At 40.6% G+C, this 20,427-nt stretch overlaps 2 protein-coding genes across 3 annotated transcripts; both read right to left on the bottom strand.

Moving 5' to 3' along the window:
• Positions 1 to 3,689: 3,689 nt before the first annotated feature.
• On the bottom strand, positions 3,690 to 11,350 carry LOC143508082 (serine/threonine-protein kinase pim-2-like). Its single transcript, XM_076996643.1, has 12 exons — positions 11,230 to 11,350; positions 10,975 to 11,101; positions 10,456 to 10,624; positions 10,143 to 10,370; positions 9,878 to 9,972; positions 9,483 to 9,533; positions 8,838 to 9,216; positions 8,550 to 8,726; positions 7,282 to 7,453; positions 6,391 to 6,475; positions 5,951 to 6,046; positions 3,690 to 3,911 (listed from the first exon to the last, which is right to left on the bottom strand). Exons 2-10 carry the CDS (start codon positions 11,083 to 11,085, stop codon positions 6,472 to 6,474), a joined length of 1,386 nt encoding a protein of 461 aa, XP_076852758.1. The 5' UTR covers positions 11,086 to 11,101; positions 11,230 to 11,350; the 3' UTR covers positions 3,690 to 3,911; positions 5,951 to 6,046; positions 6,391 to 6,471.
• Positions 11,351 to 12,176: 826 nt separating this feature from the next.
• On the bottom strand, positions 12,177 to 18,672 carry LOC143508083 (uncharacterized). 2 transcript variants are annotated; one of them, XM_076996645.1, is made up of 11 exons: positions 18,171 to 18,672; positions 17,507 to 17,641; positions 17,126 to 17,218; positions 16,588 to 16,752; positions 15,559 to 15,696; positions 15,176 to 15,352; positions 14,241 to 14,405; positions 13,904 to 13,969; positions 13,617 to 13,734; positions 13,314 to 13,419; positions 12,185 to 13,006 (listed from the first exon to the last, which is right to left on the bottom strand). In XM_076996645.1, the coding sequence occupies exons 1-11, from the start codon at positions 18,256 to 18,258 to the stop codon at positions 12,752 to 12,754; spliced, it is 1,506 nt and encodes a 501-aa protein (XP_076852760.1). In that variant the 5' UTR covers positions 18,259 to 18,672; the 3' UTR covers positions 12,185 to 12,751. The 2 variants fall into 2 exon arrangements, with proteins under 2 accessions (XP_076852761.1, XP_076852760.1); XM_076996646.1 differs by lacking the exons at positions 17,507 to 17,641; positions 18,171 to 18,672 and adding an exon at positions 17,322 to 17,427 and having other exon boundaries at positions 12,177 to 13,006.
• Between the last annotated feature and the right edge of the window lie 1,755 nt (positions 18,673 to 20,427).

Here is a 20,427-nt window from a genome sequence, read left to right as displayed (position 1 = left end):
TTTCATTTGCCAGGGGATCGATCAACACAAGGACCTTGTCAGACATGTTGACAATCTAAAAGAAATTAGTTCATTCATGTTATTCTCTCGTCATATTATAACACTCTGCTGCATCATAGCACAATTAGAATATCTCTGTACGATTCATGCAAATAATGACTGATGTACACTACCAGTCAAATGTTTGAACACAAAAAAAGGCATTTTAATCTAAAGGATTATGCCTTAATTTGTTTATAAGACAATTTGGGAAGGTTGTTGTATATATTAATTAATTCTCAACATACTTCATTTTAAATGCACCCTTTATTTCAGAACTTTAGTTCTCTACAAGGTCTCTGCATGTGAGAATGTGTTCAGGACTGATGTTAAAGCATCATAGGTGCTGCTTCATGAACAGGACAGTTACTTCAAAGAATCTAATATTTGTTTATTAGAGCATAAATAGAGCACAGCATTCGTTCATTGCTTTAGCATCTTTCCAGTTTTTTTTATGTCAAAAATAATAAAAATAAACAAAGTAGGTCTGACCAAACATTTGACTTGTAGTGTAAACAAACCTGCTCTGAAAAATAAGGAAAGGTAAACTAACCACTAAAACCCAGTGAGCCCCAGTGTTTACAGGGCACATCCAGATTTCCTCCAGTGGAAACGTCATCTAAAGAATGTGTTGAATACAAAGTTGTCATTATTGTTACTGATAATCATTACTGCTAGACTGTAAATGTGATGAAAGTACCTTTCTGAGTCTCTGGAATTGTCCAGAAAACAACGATGTTGCAATAACGGCACAGAGCTGGTGAACAGCTTTCTGTTAAGAACAACTGAAATTTTAATTATGTTGCAAGAAATACCTAACACAGCTACATAAATATAATTGCCACTTACCTGCTGTTTTTCAATGAGTGTGTGCAAGTACGCATCAAAAACCTGCATTGTAAAATAAACAACCATTAAAGAATGTTATACTTCCTCTTGTAATACATTTTGACAGTGATTTAGTCTCTTACATCATCAGCCAGCCACTCGGTCCCATGCAGTGTACGGAAAGACGAATCAAACAGTTTATATGGTCCAACAACTGCCTCCACCCGACCACAGTCTTCTGCAGCCCACAACATTCCAACTGAAAGCACAGCATGAATGTCAAAGCATAGATATTTGTTTTTTCTAATCCCTGTACTATTACAGTTACATGGCCAAAAGCATGTGAATACATGAACACCATTCTCATTTGCCCTAGTTTAACGCCAGGGCCTTTCAAACCCAGGGCCATCTATACACAATTCCCTATGCCATTGCATGATGTAGAATTAAGATTTCCCTCCCATACAATGACCATGCCTGGCCAGATCAGTTCATTAGAAGAAGTATGCACATACTTTTGGCAACATAGTGCATCTGACAAACGTCCAACAGGTCAAAATGGCCAACGGGCCAACATGTATAGTTTGAACAGGCCAAATCCCTTTCATGCAAACTATAAACAAGGGTAGGCTGAACAAATGACCAACAGGTCAAACTTGAACACAGAACTCATTAACAACCTCTTTCTTGTATGCTTTCCTGTATGGCTGATGAACCTGGGGGATGCTTCAACAGTCAACAGGGGTTATTGTCACATACACTGTTGACTGGTATACAGAAAGCTGTGAAAGGCAAACTCATCATACTCTCAATTGTGTAATTGAAAAAATGTCTGTATAAAGACTCATTGAATAATAAGGAATGGATCAAATAAACACTAAACAAGAAACAATATATTCAAGACCTATGTAGGCCTCAATTTACCTCTGTTGTTGCATCACAGACTTGAGTGTGTTTTTTAGGGGCAAAGTGGATAACTGATGGTCTCTGTGGCAGGTAAAGGTCTTCAGTTAGTCTTTCCAAATCTCCTCCCATGGTCAAAGAGTTGGGGCCATCAGAACATGTGCTGGTCTCATTCTCTTTGAGGATCTTGTGAGATTCTTGAGTGGTGACTTGCCTGTCATCATTTTGGCTTCTTCTGTATGGCTTGATGTGGTTGACACCCAGGTCTACTGACGCACCCATGCGTCAAAGATGGCCACCGTGCGAGTATATACATTAATGTTATTAATATCTCAGCGATACAACATCGCAGGCACACGGTTCGAACGTTTTTGAAAACTGGAAACTGTTTAAAAAAAAATCTTAATTCATGCTTGAGCAGACTGGCCACAAGATGGCAATACATGACCGAGTTGAAGCACGCCCGTATATGGCTAATCCTTTTATGGCTTGCACAAGGGGGGGGTTATTGCTCCTGCCTGTGACTGCTGTGATTGGCGGATTCAAGTGTCAGTCATTACATGACCGCTGACATCACTCACATCGCCCTTTACGGATGTAGGAGGGTTTTAGGACGGCATTAGATCCGTTTCACCTCGGACAAACACGGAAATACAGACTTTGACGGCCGCTAGCTAGCGAGCTAGCGTCTACTTATCTACATGGCGATGGTGAAGGTATGTTGATGATCGATGACTAAATGAATGTTATTTTGCAATATTGATCACTATAATAGCGGACGATCACAGATAGGGTCGCGAATTTCGCGATGGTCCCGTGTAGTTAGTTCGCTAGCTAGCAGCTAGCTAGCATCTGGCTAGCTAGCGTCTACTGATGAACCTGTGTTGATTTCCTGAGGGGTTTATGAAAAATATAAACGATCGATGACTAAATGCAATATCGCTAGAAACTGCTTCTGTGCAAAATTCGTAATTTATTCTTTATAAAATTATTTTTACTTATTTTTTTATTATTTCGTATTTGTCTTTTGCCTATATGCTTGCTTTGTAGATGTGAAAGTATAGTATATAATAATCTAGATGAGTGGATATGGTTTTGGCTAAGCTGATTTAGCCTGTAGTTCAGGAGTTTGATGGGAGTTTCGTAGTTTGGTGTACACATTTTTGTACACTAATTTATACTTGTATACTACTATATATATTACATGTTTCACTATTTTTGTGAAGCAAACCCTTGTGCAAACATATTTCAAGCAACAATATTATTGATCTTTTAGTAAATGTGTAATTTCATATAAAATATGAAAGAATTTTTGAAAATATGCCTCATATTTCCAGGTTTAGGACCATATTATTTATTTATGCAATACTCTAAGTCAATGTAACCTCATTAGGAAGAGAACTGAGATTGTTCTGAACATTTTGATATGAGACATGTGGGTAAAATGCTATAATTAAGTATGTTTAGAGACACATTTATGTAACCATGCTTAAACAGCAAAAATGCCCATAGTGTGTGTCTGTGTCTCTCTCTGTTCAATAAAAACAAGTTGCTGTGCACAATTGGCTGCCGCTTCTCGCCGGTGTGTGATTGGTTGTCTGAGAGGTAGCTGTCTTAACAATTGTAAAGCGCCTTGGGTATCCTGAAAAGGCACTATATAAATTGAAACATTCATTCATTCATTCATTTATAACAGATATGCAGATTTATCAACAGCTCAAAACACACAAGAACGCACTTCAACACATACCCAGTTGGCAAGATCAATGGTCATGCCAAGCCAGTAAAATCTGGAGCACACTGCAGCTCGAGTTTTCAGGATGCCTGAATGTCCTCCAATCGGAGAGGCGTGAAATTCCTGAAAGCTTTCTTGCCTCTTCTTTGGATTTTATGGCTTTTCTACTTTTAAAGAAAAGCTGTCCTTCTGCATTGAATATTCATTAACATTCATTAAAGTCGTATAATAATTAAAGAGCTACCTTACCAAGACACTGGCTACATTTAAACAAATAAATGCTCACCCTTTTCAGTAAATTTGGAAGCATACCTCCTCAAATGTAATTTTTGGGAGTTATTATACCCAGATGGGTATGATCCCTGAGAGAGGAAGTTGAATACCTCATCCCACCTGTTCTCCATAGCTATATATGGATAGGGAGAGAGAAGAGATGGGATAACTTTTATAATTTTATTTGTATGTAAAATGGTACATTTCATAGTACATCTCTATTATATATAGAGTACTGAGTATAATGTGCTATATATCTTATCTTTTGTTTGTTTTTAAGGCATGGATTACAGTGAAGTAGAGAGTATGGAAAGAAATCTCTTAAATTTTGCGCTGACCATTCTGAACATTCTAGAAAAGTGGAGGCACCACCACGAATTTGCCTCATGAAATCCTGCCTCATGTCATGTTTGCAAAGCCAGTATGTAAAACATTTACATGTTTATAGGTCAAAATGACAATAGAAACAAATGACAAGCCTGTGGGTCTGCGCATGTGCAAAACCGCAAACGAGCACAACTCGATGCTAAGCACAACTCGACCGAACACCGGCTGTCAGGGGAGGTCAGTGTGAGAGCCTGTGCTACAGGTCCATGAAGAAGGAGTCACCACACAGTTTACGAGTAGGGAGGAGGAAGTGTAGGGCTAAAGCAGGGGTTTCATATTTCAGTCCTGTGTCCACAACACTGCACAGTTTAGCATTAAATTATTTTTAATTTTATACAACTGTATTGTTCTAAAATTGGAATAACATTGAGCTGTTGGTATCCTGGAGCTGAGCTTGAAACTCTATGGCAGTGTTTCTCAGTCCTGTTCCTAACTGCTCCACACAGTTTTAAATATTCCACGATTCAACACACTAAGTATTGAATGTACATGATCTAGCTCCAACTGCTTATCAAACAAACGGTTTATTAAGTCATTAGTGAAGTGGATTATGTGTGTTGAGCTATGTGAATTACCACAAGTAGGATTAAGAGACACTGCTCTAGGAATGAATATATTGGCAAAACAGAGTCCCCAGAGTCAGTCCTGTCAACACTATACTTTGCAGTTTTTTTGTGTTCCTCCAATATGACAGTTTTTTACTTAGTTAATTGAAGAAGTGCATTTTAAGTGCATTATCAAGTACTATAGCCTAAATTCCAGCACTTTTCAAATCTGAAACACAAAGCAACATTAAAATTCATCAGGTAGATGTTCCTTCTCCTGTTTTTGAGGGGTGTTTCTTTATTCTACCACATCATATCGTTTCAGACAACACTGCATGTGACGCGGCTAGTATAAACGCCTCCGCCGTTCGCAGCGAGGTGTGCGAAGTCGCGCGCTACGGTCACTCGTGAAAGTATAACTAGCTTTATAGGAGAGACACGGACAGCCATCGCTAAAAGGGAGAGCTCTTATGTGATTTAGGAAGACTGAATGTGGATCTTGTGTTTAAAAAATGTCTTTTATAGAATTATTTGTTCAATTAATTGGTTCAACGCAGACAGATTTTTTCATAACTTATAATTAGTAGGCTTGAAATTTACTGGATTCCCAGAGTTCCCAGATCCTGTTCCGGCTCAAATTAAGCTCTGGCTATAGTACAAAAGTAATTTTGTGAATCATAGCTTTTTAATTTTTTAAAACAACCATTTAAGACTCCTAATTGAAAAGGCACATTACACATACCAAACAACAAAAAGACTATAGATCCTTGTTCCTTGTGCATGTGATAAATTACATTCTGCACAGTTATCTCAGGATATGTCAACAGAAAATAACAATCATAGAACAATATATATCTATAGTCACCATGACAACAGTTATCATGATAAGTGTTAGTATTTCAAAGTGCAAAAAGAGCAGAGCTCCTAGGCATGTTAAACCTGATGTGATTCGCTAAAATCTGTGCTCCTTATTTAAAAGGACTTCTGAGTTTAATGATTTAGCTTTCTGCTAATTTGACTTTCTTCCTCTCTCTTTCATTTAAAGTGCAGGCACAGTAAGAAATGCACAAACATCTCCATCTTCAAGTAGAAACCATGTTGGGGTTTATTTTGGTCTGGAGGTCTGGCTGGCAGCTCTCAGTTGATCGAGAGGTTCTTCACAAACTCGTTTAGGCCCTTGCGGTTCGGCACAGGTGGACAGTGGCCCCTCTCACGCTTCCACCCCTCCCGTGGACCGTACCACTGTTGCTGGAGGTCCCCAGGAGGTACCAGAGCAGAGGAAGCACCTTCTGCTCAACCAGTTGTGGCTTGCAGGGGTAGAGTTCCCTAACCAGCTCTATAAAAAGAACAAGATAAATAAATCAACCCTGGACAGTACTGGGTTATTGCAGAAGCATTTTCTTAACCTAGAAAGATTTAATTCAATTAAAGTGACAGTATTTGGTAACTATGGTAACTCTCTGGAATGATTATTATCAATATTATAAATATTATTAATAAATATAGGAATTATAGTATTTCTGGTAAATCTTTTATCTTTTTTTTTATCTCTGGCATCTCTTAGCATATCAGTGGAATGACTTTCTGAAATAATTGTTTTTTGATAAATGTATTTGAATTTGTAGAATATTTCTGTATACACAACCACAAAAGATTAGACACTGTATATTGTATACTTACCTGCAACTTTATCAACAAGATCCACTTTAGCTTTTCCACTGAGAAATTGAGCCTTTGTGCAAAACGGTTGAAGAAGTAGTGTTATCTGAAAAAAGATAGATCAAGGACAGTGTTGGTCAAGTTCAGCAATATTTACAGTATGGTCATTCTTTTTAGAAACGTGTCCTGCTTTATCAAAACAACTAATTATTCACATAAAATGTTACACTTTAACTAAATATATATGAACAGTATCTGATAGGAGCACAAAGCTCTGTTTGCAAATGGTCATTTGGAACGCATATGCATAATTATTTGAGTGCATATTAGGCAGAACAAAAGAGCCTAAGCACATCCACTGTAAACTCCATTATTTAACGATCTGCTGTCAGATAACGCAAGATCTCCTGTCAGTCTTTTTTTTCTCTTTATATTGGACTGTGCCTTAATATGAAAGGAAATTTCCATTTGATCTGCACCACAAACATCTAGCCAAAGAGCAAGAACATTCTTTTACCGATTTGTGTGAACCTTTTCCCCAAAGGTAAAACAGAACACAATCATTGTTGTTGTTGTTTTTCTAAAGCCCAGTGGCATGTGTTCTTCAAGATGTTTTGTGAAGAGAGAAAAGAACCCACCAAGGTTATTGATGAGAGCGTGAATGGCACCTATTGTTGCCATGTAGATGGCGTTATTCTTGGAGCTGAGGTGATTGTCCACTATAGCTGGGACTAAGATCTAGACCACTTGGGCCAGGTTGTCTCTGAGCAGTGCTGGCACATCTGAGCAGTGTGATGTGCCAGCATTTAAAATGTGCCAGCATTTAATGTTCTCCAACGTATGATCCCCTATACAGATCACTTCTGAAAGCTGCTGAAAACATTAAAAATCAATTCAGTTCAAATGAGTTACCGGGAACATGTTGCCCACGACCATATATGGGTTGTCTTCGCAGTCGACCACCAGCTGATCAATGCACTTGATGCGCTCCCTGAAGTCTTTTGAACCCAGCAGGGCCTTGAGCTGCTTGACGTACTCCGTCTTGTCTGCAATGCTAAGGATGTGTGCTCTGCTGCTGTCTTTGCTGAACACACACAAGAGAGAAAACACAAGGATTGGGTTATAGTGTCCAAACAGAAAATGAACAAGGCTGCAATCAAATTAAACCAACATCAAAACCATCAAAATTGCAAACATCAAAGCAGTTCCAATCAGGATGCACTTTTTTGTTGTTGTTTTGATTTTTGTTGTTGTTTGATTTTAAATATTCACCTGCTGGCAACCTGAGGAGGAGGTACGCATGACTCCACGGCTGGGATGGAGCGCCTGCCTCGAGCTGTGTATCCTGAGGCATCTCACCCAGATCCTAAAGCCACATCAACATCATGGAGTGATGATATTGAAGTCCACATGTTGCTTCATACTTTGGTTCTATCCCAAAGGTTTCAAGCCGGTTCATTTTGAACCATGCTCTGTCCTTTAACTACTGGGTCTGGGACTACACTGTGCATGCCCTACTGTAAATACACTGTATGGTGCCACGCACTGCCCTGTACTTTATAATATTTTTTTACAATATATGTCTACCATCACAGTTTAGATGTTTTTTTTTTTGCAGTCTGTTTCACCTAAAGGTTTTGTGAATAAGCTTTGTTTAGTGAGTAAACATGGGGCATAGTGGCTGAATGGGATAAAAAATCCTCATCGTGTATGCAAACATGTTCCATTTATACTCCTTGTCTAACCTGAGTTAGTTCTGAAGTCCTTCTAAAAACCACTCATGTGCAAGAACATCCTCGAGCACAGGACGTTTTGCAGGATCCTTTTGAAGACACCATGTTATCAGATGGCGGCAGTCTGTGTGTGTAGCAACGGGATTAGTTGAGAAAGAAAATCAATTACCATCTGAAACTTCTGATCTGACTGTTCTAATGGCTTATTCAAAGTTTATAAATGACAGAACTGTACAGAAACCTCCATCACTAACAAAAAAGACTGAACAAAACTTTTTATCATTTTAAGATGGTTACAAAATGTTGTATTGCCAATTCTCCATTCTTCATTAGTCCATTTTATCAATCTGTGGTTGTGTATTACATTACCAGATTAAATAATTACATAAATGATCATTTTGCAATTTAGACTTTCTAGTTATCTTGAAGATGCTTCTGCCTTTTCACCTCTGGATGGGTTTCCACTGAAGCACAGGTGTGCCTCAACAATGTCCTCCACCTTCTCAAAGGGCAGATGTCCACAGATAATACTGTAGAGGAGCACACCCAGACTCCAGATGGTGGCTTGACGGCCCTCATACGTCCTGTCAACCTGCCATTCAGGTGGGCTGTATACCATGGTGCCTGAGACAACGAGAGAGAATCATCAGTAACAAAATAAAAAGATTATAATAGTCTCTAATTTGATCCCATTTTTTAACTTGAGGTGCACATTTCATTCCTATGGTGAATAACCTCTAAAGTGCCTGTAGGGTCCGGTCTTAAGCAGATCGCCACAGCCAAAGTCGATCAACTTGACGTCAAGGGTGTCCAGGTTCACCAGAAGGTTCTTTCCCTTGATGTCTCTATGCAGAACTCCACGGTCATGGCAGTGAAGGACAGCCTGAACCACCTGACGCATGATCCGTCGTGCCAGTGGCTCAGGCAGTTGGCGTTGGTGCAAGTTCAAGAAGTCAAACAGGTCTATGCAGGGGACGGGTCGCTCCAGAATCAAGATGAAGCACTTGTGGCACTCAAACCATTCTAGGAGCTCCACAATATGCTCACAACGAGGTGGCTTGCACACCATCTCCATTAAAGCCACCTCTAAGGGGAGACGGCGAGTATTGCCGGGCTAAAATTAAGGAAGACTTGGTTAGTATGGGTTTGAAGTTTTATAGTGGAATTATGGTTAGCAGGTTAACATGAAAGGGATCTGGATTGGTACCAATCATTAGATGAAACCTGAATCTAAAATGTGAACTGTTTTCCATTCGTGTTGTGAGGAGTCACTGAATGGAAAATTAACAGCTTTGCGTTTATAGTCCCTTTACAGTTTTACCCATCTAAAAATTTCCAAACATTGTTGCAATATTACATAAGTAAATGTATTGGACTTACAACAGTGATGAACCTTTCTGCGTGATACTTTGGCACAAATTTAATGGCGATCTGGTCACATAAAAAACACAGGAAGTGAAGTTATTTACACAAAACAGACAGTATATTTAACATATCTAAGGGCTTTCAGATGGTAGCCACAGCTTCTCGGGTAACTCATAAATCTGGAGTCTGATAAATACTCATCCACAGATTACCAAGCTTATCACATTGTATAATCAGGATCTTTGTGTTCAAAAAGTGGAAAAAGGTCAAGGTACATTAGACTTGACCACTTGATTGCCATGTGAATAACAAAGGATCTCTAGGGAAAACTCATAGCTCAAAGTTCTAATCACAATCTAAAATAGAAATTAGGTCCCACAATCATTCTTGTATTGTGTGCTGATGCTCACCTGTTTTCCATCAGCCTTGCGGACTCCTGCATACACTGAGCCGAATCCTCCTGTGCCCAGAAGACGTCCCGCAGTGTAACGTGAAGTGAAGCTCACTACATGAAACAAAAAAAGTTACATCCTTGTAACTGCAAAACATTATTCAACATGGAGAACTAGATTTAAAACATTGTTGTGTAATTGTTGTGCAGTGTAAACAGCAAAGCAATTTACGTGCAAGCGCAGTGATCACACATGTAGAAGCTGAAGAGCAGGCAACACTCACCAGAACTGTTTGAAAGGGACGGGCGTGCTCTGATCAGACTGGGAGCTCGTCTGCGTCGTGGCAGTAAGTGTTTAGTAGGGACAGCCGTGGGGGGGCTGGGATGAAGCGGGGGAATCAAACTTTTGACGGGACTTCTGGGGGTGCGTGCATTGCTGGGGCTCGTGGGCAAATCATCCATGAGGACATCGGTCTTAGTCTGGGCTGGAACATTACTGTTCAGCTGCAGGTCTGATGAGAAGGAGGTTCATAGGTAAGCGGTAAGGTAAAGTTCTCAGGAAACAGGAGGGGAGCGTTTGCCGAGGTCAGCCGTTACCTTTCAGAGGTGCCGCGTCGTCTGGGCTCACGTCCCTCACCGTGTGCCTAAGGCTGCGCTTCATTCGCTGCGTGTTCTGCCGATCCGTCTGTGCGGCTGGAGCTTCTTGCTGCTCCAGACGAGGCTGACGCATCTTATATCTTGGAATCCTAGACACCTTTGTCCTCTTCTGGGAATACACACGTACGAATCACCACAAAACATGGAGTGATGATATTGAAGTCCACATGTTGCTTCATACTTTGATTCTATCCCAAAGGTTTCAAACCGGTTCATTTTGAACCATGCTCAACCACTGTGCATGCCCTACTGTAAATACAATGTGTGGTGTCACGCACTGCCCTGTACTTTATTATTTGTTTACAATATATGTCTACCATGACAGTTTAGATGTTTTTTTATTGCAGTCTGTTTCACCTAGAAGTTTTGTGAATAAGCTTTGTTTAGTGAGTAAACATGGGGCATAGTTGCTGAAAGGGATAAAAAATCCTCATCATGTATCCAAACATGAATCGCCACCTTGGATTTCAGAGTGAGGACAGTGTCCCTGATGGTTGCCAGGTCTTTGGCAGGGATGTACTTTTCCACCATCTTATCAAAGTCATGGTGGGAGGACAGGAACAGCAGCATACGCCGGCCCAAGCGCCTGAGACGAGGAACAGACCCCAAAACAGGAGAGAACCGAGAGTGAGGGATCCATGACTCACAGCATCTATTACTATCTGGGAAATTGAATAAGCTTTGTAGAATTCTCGTTCTGATCACAATACTAACCTGGTTTCTTGGGAAGAGTCCTGTGCCAACTTGGAGACTGCAGGAATAATTCGCTCTGCACCAATCTTCTCTACCAAAGTAGCCAAGTGCCGAGCAGTACACTTTCTTACTGCAGCATTCAGATGACTTTTGAGGAAAACAGAAGGAAAAAAATTAGGGCATTCAAAAAAAGAAGGTAATAACTATTAATCCATCCAATCAATGTATACAGTACAACTTTTTGCTTCTATAAAGAAACTTAATACCCTTATGTATGATCTACGTGCACAATCAAATGATCATATTCTATTCAATGGCTTAGTTTGCAACAGTTAGTGTATATATCAGACCCTCCAGAAAGTCGCGATGTTGCGATTTGCAACTTCAACGCAACTTCAAGCAAACCCCGCGAATTCAGGGCGGTGTTGCAACTTCAGCCAATCACCGCAACTTTCCCGCAAATTTGACCAATCACTGATGTCGTATTGATGTGACGTCGACAAACTCCCGCCTTACTTCCGTATATACGTTCAAGAGGAGCAGACTGAAAGCAGCATGAGCGACGAAAATAACGGCAAAAAGATCGGGAAAAGCAGTATCCCAGTACACTACATGAAAGCGGGGATAAACTGTCCAGATCCGACCCGCGAATTGATTATCTATGGCCCCCTGGATGATATTTAATTACTATTAGAACCGACCCGCAGGCCACAGCCGCCCGATGGTGTTTTGCACGCACAAACACTACATTCCCCACAATGCAACGGTAGCCCGCGAAGTCACTGCAGCGCACGCAAGTGGCGAGGGTCTGAGATAAAGTTTATAAGTTTAAACTTTAAACTGAGATAAAGTTTATTTATCTCTGATCCATATCTATGAGTTACTAGTTCGCGCTGGCGCCAACCACTGGCGATTGATCTCGATATAATAATTAATTTGTGTCCATTTTACAGGCCGCCTGGTAACAACTTACGTTCGCTAACCCCGCCCCCCGTCAACAATTAATGTTCGCCACCCCCTCCAGGTTCAAATCTCACTTCAAGCGATCTTGAAAAGTTGGCAACCCTGAATAAATAGGTAAATAGATCATTAAAATGTACTACTAAATAGAGGAAACCATACAACATTTACTCCCTATTGTAATGTACTCACAAAAAAGCAAAAACACACCGCAACTTCCATCGCAATTTTTTTGAAAAACACCCGCAACATCAAACATTTTAGCCCGCAACAATCACAAAAAAGGCCCGCGAAATCCTGGTGGGACTGATATATGTATTTTTTAAACAGAAAATGTTTGTATGTCCTCTGTGAGCTAGCTAACTAGCCTATTCTTTAAGTGGTGTGAAGGGCAGTTTGGATCAGCAGAGCGGAGATGGAACTCAATAAAAAAAATATTTAAGAGGATAAATAACTAAAAATATTGATATAGGTCGTGGCAATATTTTGAAAGAACAATGGAGAAGTAAAAACAGCAGCCATAATCAGTGTTGTGTTAGCTTCTTGTGACTGTTGTTGCTATCTGAAAGCCACAGTTTAAAGCTCACTGCATGCTAACTGACCAGAGTCCTCCAGCAAGAAGGGCGTTCATGCTCCGAATGGGGGTGCAGTTCTGCACCATGCTGTCCAGAGCTGTGTCCACGTCCTGCCTGATGAAGCCATTGGACTCCGCTGCTTTGTGGAGGAGGACCTTAGCTGTAGCCTCCACTTCCTGGTCCATCCCTTTCTGCAGGCTGGAGTACAACTCCCTCAAGGACACCACCGCCATGCGGGACACTGCAGAATGCAGGTGCAGTACCTGCAGGAAAGACGACGTTCCAGCTCGTTTCAGCCACATCCAACACTGCCACCGCCATCTTAATAAGTATAATCCACCACTGCAATGTGTTATGTAGGCCTAAATACCTTAATCACTAATTACAGTTAGATATGCCATCTGAATTTCAATTAAATGAGAAATGTTTTTAAAAAAAAGGAATTTCAAAGTACTATGCTAACTCTGACTTGAGTTTGTCAGCAACATCACCTGTAATGTGTACATGCTGATGGCTGCCAATTTTAGAATTCAGAAGACAGATACACAGTCAGCAAATATAGTGGCTTACCTCTTGAATAAGAACAATACAGACATCATGAAGCCTGCTGCCAAGCACATCAGCGTGATACTGAGCCAATCTACGGATGAACATCAACCCTTCAATTTTCTTCTCCCTGTATAAAGATATTGAACATAGACACACACTGTAACCATCGGCTACTGAAAGTAAAAAATGCTACAAGAAAAGGGACAAAGAGGAAAAAACTTCACTAAATACATGCATACTTACCATATATGCAGAACACCATAAATGACTTGCTGTTTAACCTGCCCTAACCAAATGCTTCAGAATTTTGCAGGTGTGACTTACCAGTCATCAGAGCTAAGCAGTCTGAAGCTCTGAGCGAGAGCGAGGTCTGGTTTGTAGAAGGGCTGTAAAATCTGATGCTCATGGGGATCCTCCCTGGGAGTTCCTGGTTTGAGTTCATCTAGAGAGGAATACCAGAACCCAAACAAACTGACTAGGACTTTTAGGGCTACCAGCTCAACTTTGGTTCAAATCAGCTTGAAAACTGACTGCAAAACATTATTCAACATGGAGAACTAGATATAAAACATTGTTGTGTAATGCAGTGTTAACAGCAAAGCAATTCCAACCTCTGCCAACTACTCCTTCACACATGTCGTCAGCAGGGACTGCCCTGGTGCTTTGCACTTGAGATCCTGAAAAGCACAATACATATTAACACGTACTCCATCAAAAATCCCAAATATAACTTCTGGTTTCATAGTGGTTTCTTCATGGTGCAGAAAAACATGTCCATGGGTGCAGGCATAGCAATGTACAAGAGGATCAGCAGGGGCTTTTTGTTTGTAGTATAGGGCTTTCAAAGCAGTTTTTACTCTTTTAATACTTTTTTTACTTTTTTTGTTGTTGTTGGTGCAGCAAATGATTTTGGATGCAATTTCCAGGAGAGCAAAAGAGTGAGCTCACCTTTGGCAGGCCTGAAGGCACGGAGAGGCTCTCGGCCAGAAGGTTTGGGGAGTGGAGGCAACTTTGTGAAGGTGGGCGGAGAAGGCCTCATCAGTCCTGACGAGGTGACTGTCGTGCGTGAAGCGAGCACAGGCAGTGGGGGACACCTGCTGGAGCCAACTTCACCTGCATGGGCGAATAAGGCCATTAGCAGAAATTACCTCACCATAACATTTCTCAGTGCCTTAGTACTACGTTGCATATGTTTCTTTATCTGAAAGTGCCACTGAAATATGATTCAAGCAAGATGGACCGAGAACGGCAACATCTCATATGCATCTTGCTACAATTCATGTAATGGCAGCACAATGAATTAGTACTGAAGAACTGAAAGCAGGGCATCCGTGAGCCCAGAAGCAGGAAGACATTTATCAGAGCTTCAGTAAATGTGTGACCCAGTTTTAGTTTAGCTTAGTTGTGATTCTTTTAGTTTATTGCATCATGAAGTCTTACATTTAAATACAATTTGATTCAATTTAATTATTTCGGCACAATTCAAAATTATTTTAATTCTGATACTGGTAGATACTGAAGCGCCAAACTACAGTACCGCCTAGCTCTGCTAATGGCTAGCACATGTCGCCTCTGCTAGACACTGTTCCATTACTGAGTGAAACCAGGTCAGATGAAGAGCATCAGTATGAGTATTTTGTACATTTGACAAGTGGTGACTATAAATGATCCAAGTATATGCACATTTTTTGGTTAAAATAAAATTCATGTAGTATGTATGACACCACAAAATTAGGTCTGCTCATCACTTTACCACTGACGTGGGAACAAGTGCAAGACAAGCTTAGTGCAAGACCAACTTAACTTAACCGGACACCCAAATAACCGGCCATGCCTCACTGTGTGTGCCTAGCACGTTCTTAGCAACGTAGCCATGCGCTCACCAGTACTGTCCCTCCACGGGCCCGGGTCTCTGCGCCGAGGGCTCGTGTCTCGCTTGTGTCGTCTACGATGCAGAGTGGGAGTGAGCTGCACTCCCGGAAGAGTGGCCAGAGGGTAGGAGGGCAGTAGGAAAGACCCGGGGGGGTTCCCAGACAGCAAGCGGCTGGATTTGGGCAAACCTGCATGGGAAAGGGCATCCATGCTCATGAGTTTAGCTCCGTTCACTTGACACCTGAGTGAAGTTTCTGACTAACTGATCTCCTTGTTCCCAAATATCGTATTTAGCAATATTTTAACACAAAACAAATGATGCAACATTATAAATTCTACATTTTGTACAGGTATTTCAATGACATATAAAGTAAAGCCAACATCAATAAGTCACCTCTACCAGCATCACTGGGGTTAGCTGCTTCGAAGATGTCTGGGAGCAAGGGTTGAAGATGTCTGCTGCTCCCGTGAAGTCTCCCCACTCTCTCTCTCCTCCACCCTGGAGAGTGGAGCTGGGGAGGCTCCACTGAACCTGGACATGAAACACAGGCAGAACTGTAGAGGACACGTTCAATCTTCAGACCAGCATATGAAATTAAGACCTGCAGATCATACTGCATTTTAAATAACAATAATAGATTATGATAATCGATATTTTGGCATGGCTCAAATGTATATCAAGAGTAGCATTAAGTGGATAAACGAAATGTGCTAATGAATAGGAGCAATTTGAATAACATTTAAGAAAACTTTTATTCATAATCAAATCTGCAGATGGCAGTGAGGAGCAAAAGTGGCTATGGGAGAGCTCTGGAAAGCTCTGGATCGGAACAGCGCAGGCCTGGGGAGTGGGGTGCTGGCACAATCAACTGACTGCAATAAAACATTCAAGTCTAGTCTTGCTTGTAAGCTCACATTGCCCTTGCCAACAGAAGTAGGTACAAAGCACAAACTCCTTATATCACACAGACTGCTGCTGCTTGACGCTGTCCAGGTGATACCCAATACTTAAAGAAGCCATGTTATATAGATTACAAAGATTAATAGATATATGCTTTAGCAGCAGTCCAGATGAGGTATCAGAAGCCAGCAAAGCAGCATGACAATGTTTTGTTTAGATTGTTTGGGGGTGTACTAAAATAGTGATAAATGACATCTGTAATCCATATACATGTATTATCAGTATTATACTATGCTGGTATAACAATGATTCGAAGCATTATCACCTTATACTAAACACAACCGCCTAGCAGATGAGTGAACTGATGGTGTTACAACTCTCCCCATGTTACAACCATACCCGGTCTCCCCTATAGGGTTTTCAAAGCAGTTTTAACTTTTTAAATATTTTTTTTTTACTTTTTTTGTTGCTGCAACAAACGGTTTGGATGCCATTTCCAGGAGAGCAAAAGAGTGAGCTCACCTTTGGCAGGCCTGAAGGCACGGAGAGGCTCTCGGCCAGCAGGTTTGGGGAGTGGAGGCAACCTTGTGAAGGTGGGTGGAGAAGGCCTCATCAGTCCTGACGAGGTGACTGTCGTGCGTGAAGTGAGCACAGGCAGTGGGGGACACCTGTTGGAGCCAACTTCACCTGCATGGGCGAATAAGGCCATTCGCAGAAATGACCTCACCATAACATTTCTCAGTGCCTTAGTACTACGTTGCATATGTTTCTTTATCTGAAAGTGCCACTGAAATATGATTCAAGCAAGTGGCTGAGTTGCTGTTAATCGCAAACACTTCCATTTCCTTATAATACAGCTGACTGTCGAATTTTAGGAGCGAGGAAATTTCACGACTGGATTTATTGCACAGGTGGCATACTGTCACAGTTCCACGCTGGAATTCACTGAGCTCCTGAGAGTGACCCATTCACAAATGTTTGTAAAAACAGTCCGCGTGCCTAGTAAAAATATCTTATCAATGTCTATATGAAAGAAGACAGTTATCGATGAAGAACCCACCAGCAGGCTGGAGGTAGACTGGATCCATCTGCCTCAGAACCTTGCCTTGAACATGGGGCTGAGCAAGGTGTCTCTGCCTCTCCATGTCAGGGCCTAAATGCAAAACACCAACGCAGGGCACAGAGGAAGCATGAGCATGTACTGTTAAGATCATCAGGTTTATAAGAAGGGCTACAGTGCCATGTGAATTCATTACAATGTTGAAGAATATGTGATGTCATATTTTCTGATAAAACTGATGTTTTACTGGTCAGGTCATGTGCATAAAGCTGATGGTTCTGCACCTCTGCCAGACCTTACAAACAAATGTAATAAATACTTCATCATGCATGGTTATTTGGTTTGTTGAATACGCATGTAATCTTCAGTGTTACACAGTACCAGTGTGGAGTGGTCCTTCTACAGGGATGTTAACATGGCCGACATCTGAGGGTCCCGCCGTACTTCCGTGAGGGAAGGGTGCTGGTCCACAGGGATCCGTGTGGATCACTGTCGCTTGGGGGTTGTAGGGCACACCTGAAAATCCCACAGCAGGTAAAGTGAAACCCAGCACGCCTCCCAGTGAGGCTCAAATGCCTTGTAAGTGTTTCCCAATGAACAAGTGATTATAACAAGGGCTATGGTGCCATGTGATGTCATTAGAATGTGGGGAGAATGCTTAAGAATTTGTGAGGTCATGTTAGAAATCTGTTTCTTTTTAAAAATGTTTATTTTTATTTGCTTTTTCCATGGCCACATGGACAATGTTAACATGGTGGGATTTATGAAAATTGTGCTGAGTCAAAGAAATCAAAGAAATAACCCATGCTCCATTAATTATATTATCCTGTACACATGAAATAAAGAGCTTGACAGTCATCTGTAGAATAAATATACAGGTTATTTTTCCGAACCTTAGAAACCTACTATATAAATGTGTATACATATTTAACTTTTAATTATTATGAATAAGCCTATGGAAATCCATACTCATAAGAATTAATATACTGTCTTACATAGAAGTATAAAATTATGTACAGTATATATGAAAATGTATTTTTCTCACCATGAGTGGTAAAACCTGGTGTGTATATGAAGTGGTTCTGTTCCTGCCTAGGCCTAGGCTGGTCGGTTCTCCTGGGGAAAAAACTCATTCTCCACCTGAAAAATAGAAAGAATAGAAAGACAGAAAGATATAGAAGAAATAGAAAGATTTGTTAGATTTGTATGTATTGTAATTAACAGAGCAAAATGTCTTGCGACTTGTTCTGAGCTTTTCAGCATCAAAACTGAATCCAAACATTCCACCTTCCCAACCAAACATTCTAAACCAAACATTCCAAAGTTGAGTAGCACGTGATATCACAATTTCCAGTTTTTCTAACCAAAACACCAAATCAGCCAGACTGCTACAATAACCTGATGCCGCCTGGCTTGTACCCAAAGGGTTCATACCAGAGACCGTATATATTATATATATACATCAAAGGAATGAATTGAAACTAGCTAGCGGTGGTACGCTAACGACAGCTAGCGTCGCAACAGCGGGTGGAAATTATCATACAGTTAAGCCCGCCCACTAAGAGGGAAGACATGATTGGTCAATTTTGCTGTCTGTAAACGAACAGCGGGCATGACAGTCCTGATAGGGGGAGACACAGGCTCACAGGCTTCCACTTAACCCCTCACCTTCCAACACAGATTGAATAGACACGGTTGAATAATGTATTTCCTTATATTTTTGTCATTGTTTAGATGTCGATTGCCAAACTGTAAGTAGATCAAATAAATTTGGATAAATTATATTATATATATTTATGTTTTAAGAATATTTTTAGGCCCTCTGAGAGTACATACGGTCTCACTCTGGTCTCAACACAGCTCACTGTCAAATACTGCCCACTAGTGGGACAGGGATGTAGTACAAGTGACAAACTATTTTTAAAAAATCATACATTGCATAAAATTATACACATAATCACCATTACTAGGTTAAAAGCAGGAATGCTTAGATGTATAATAATTTATAGCTATAGTAAATTATATATGCTGTTTCAGTGTGCCTAAAAATACACCATTCAAAGAAGTATGTGGATTATAGTTCTACTGTAAATTAAACATAGAAGTTATTTTTGTTGTATAGTCAAAGTCAAATTTATTTATATAGCTTTCACAGTACATGTCACAAAGCAGCTTTACAATCGTATGGGTCCCTAACGAGCAAGCCAAGGCGACAGTGGCAAGGAAAAACTCCCTATGGTGGTGGGGATTAGGAAGAAACCTTGGGAGGACCAAGACTCAAAAGGGAACCCATCCTCCATTGGGCGGCCCGTTAGCACAAGTCCGTGGTGTGCAGGATGGTTCTACAGATAATGTTTAAGGTCCTTGTTCCCCGGCCAAGTAGTCACAGTCTTTTTGGTGTAGATGGTGAGCCTCAGGTAGGAGCATCAGCACGTCCTCTTGCATATAGTGTCATTAGCGGGCACACACACAGGATGTGGGAAATCTCTCTTATTATTTGAGTGTTTGGAGTTGATTTAAATGCTTTAGCTAATATTACTGTCATTTAATTTCCCTCACAAAAGTCCCAAAAACAAACACAAAAAGCAAGAACAAATGTTCAATATAACCCACAAGCACTTAGTGTTGTGCTGAAGTCCTCCCTGAGGCCGGTCTGCAAAATCTGCCATTACACTTATTAGCTATACAGTGCTTAATTTGTAAATCAAACAATGCCGGAACGCAAACAGCGGCATGAGACAAGGGGTCACTGAGGTCAACAATGTCACCGGATCGCACACAAAACGTAACGTTTAGGCGGCACAAATGTCAAAATAACAAGCCAATTCGTATAAATATATATATATATATATATATATATATATATATATATATATATTACTTTTCAATTATTTACGTGTGTTTTAATGAACTGAATCTGGTATTATAAATGAGGAAAAGCACTAAAATATGCATGACATGGGGTCTCAGTGACTGGGTTGGAGTCTCTGTTTGTCGTTAAGTTCAGATGTTCACTGTTTTTGACTAACAAAAGTTAAGGGGTTTGTTGACAGGTTAGACAGATACATGTCTCAGGATTATGTATAACTTGAGCATTATTTTAATGTCAGCCTATCCATGTTCTGTATGCAATCTATTGTCATAAAATAAGCAAACGGGTCCAGGTTCCATTCTTGGGGTTCTTATGCCATGCACATTTTTTTTCTCCATTTTAAAACACTTTTTTTACTCAGCCCCCACCCACATTGATCTTAATTAGCTAAATAGGTCAATCAGGTTTTAGAAAAGGTAAAACACAACGT

Source organism: Brachyhypopomus gauderio, unplaced genomic scaffold (genome assembly GCF_052324685.1).
Source record: "Brachyhypopomus gauderio isolate BG-103 unplaced genomic scaffold, BGAUD_0.2 sc775, whole genome shotgun sequence".
Taxonomy (NCBI): domain Eukaryota; kingdom Metazoa; phylum Chordata; class Actinopteri; order Gymnotiformes; family Hypopomidae; genus Brachyhypopomus; species Brachyhypopomus gauderio.
The sequence above is the reverse complement of the archived record's forward strand: the minus strand, read 5'-3'. Positions and strand labels throughout refer to the sequence as shown.

Coding starts and splice junctions, on each gene's coding strand:
- LOC143508082 (XM_076996643.1), bottom strand. CDS start 11,085: ATGCTGCTGTTCCTGTCCTCCCACCATGACTTTGATAAGATGGTGGAA. Junction 9,534..9,877: donor GCAAGGCTGATGGAAAACAG/GTGAGCATCAGC, acceptor TTATGTGACCAG/ATCGCCATTAAATTTGTGCC. Junction 8,727..8,837: donor ACCCTACAGGCACTTTAGAG/GTTATTCACCAT, acceptor TCGTTGTCTCAG/GCACCATGGTATACAGCCCA.
- LOC143508083 (XM_076996645.1), bottom strand. CDS start 18,258: ATGAGTTTTTTCCCCAGGAGAACCGACCAGCCTAGGCCTAGGCAGGAA. Junction 17,219..17,506: donor AGAAGGACCACTCCACACTG/GTACTGTGTAAC, acceptor TTTTGCATTTAG/GCCCTGACATGGAGAGGCAG. Junction 13,970..14,240: donor TGCCTTCAGGCCTGCCAAAG/GTGAGCTCACTC, acceptor TGTGCTTTTCAG/GATCTCAAGTGCAAAGCACC.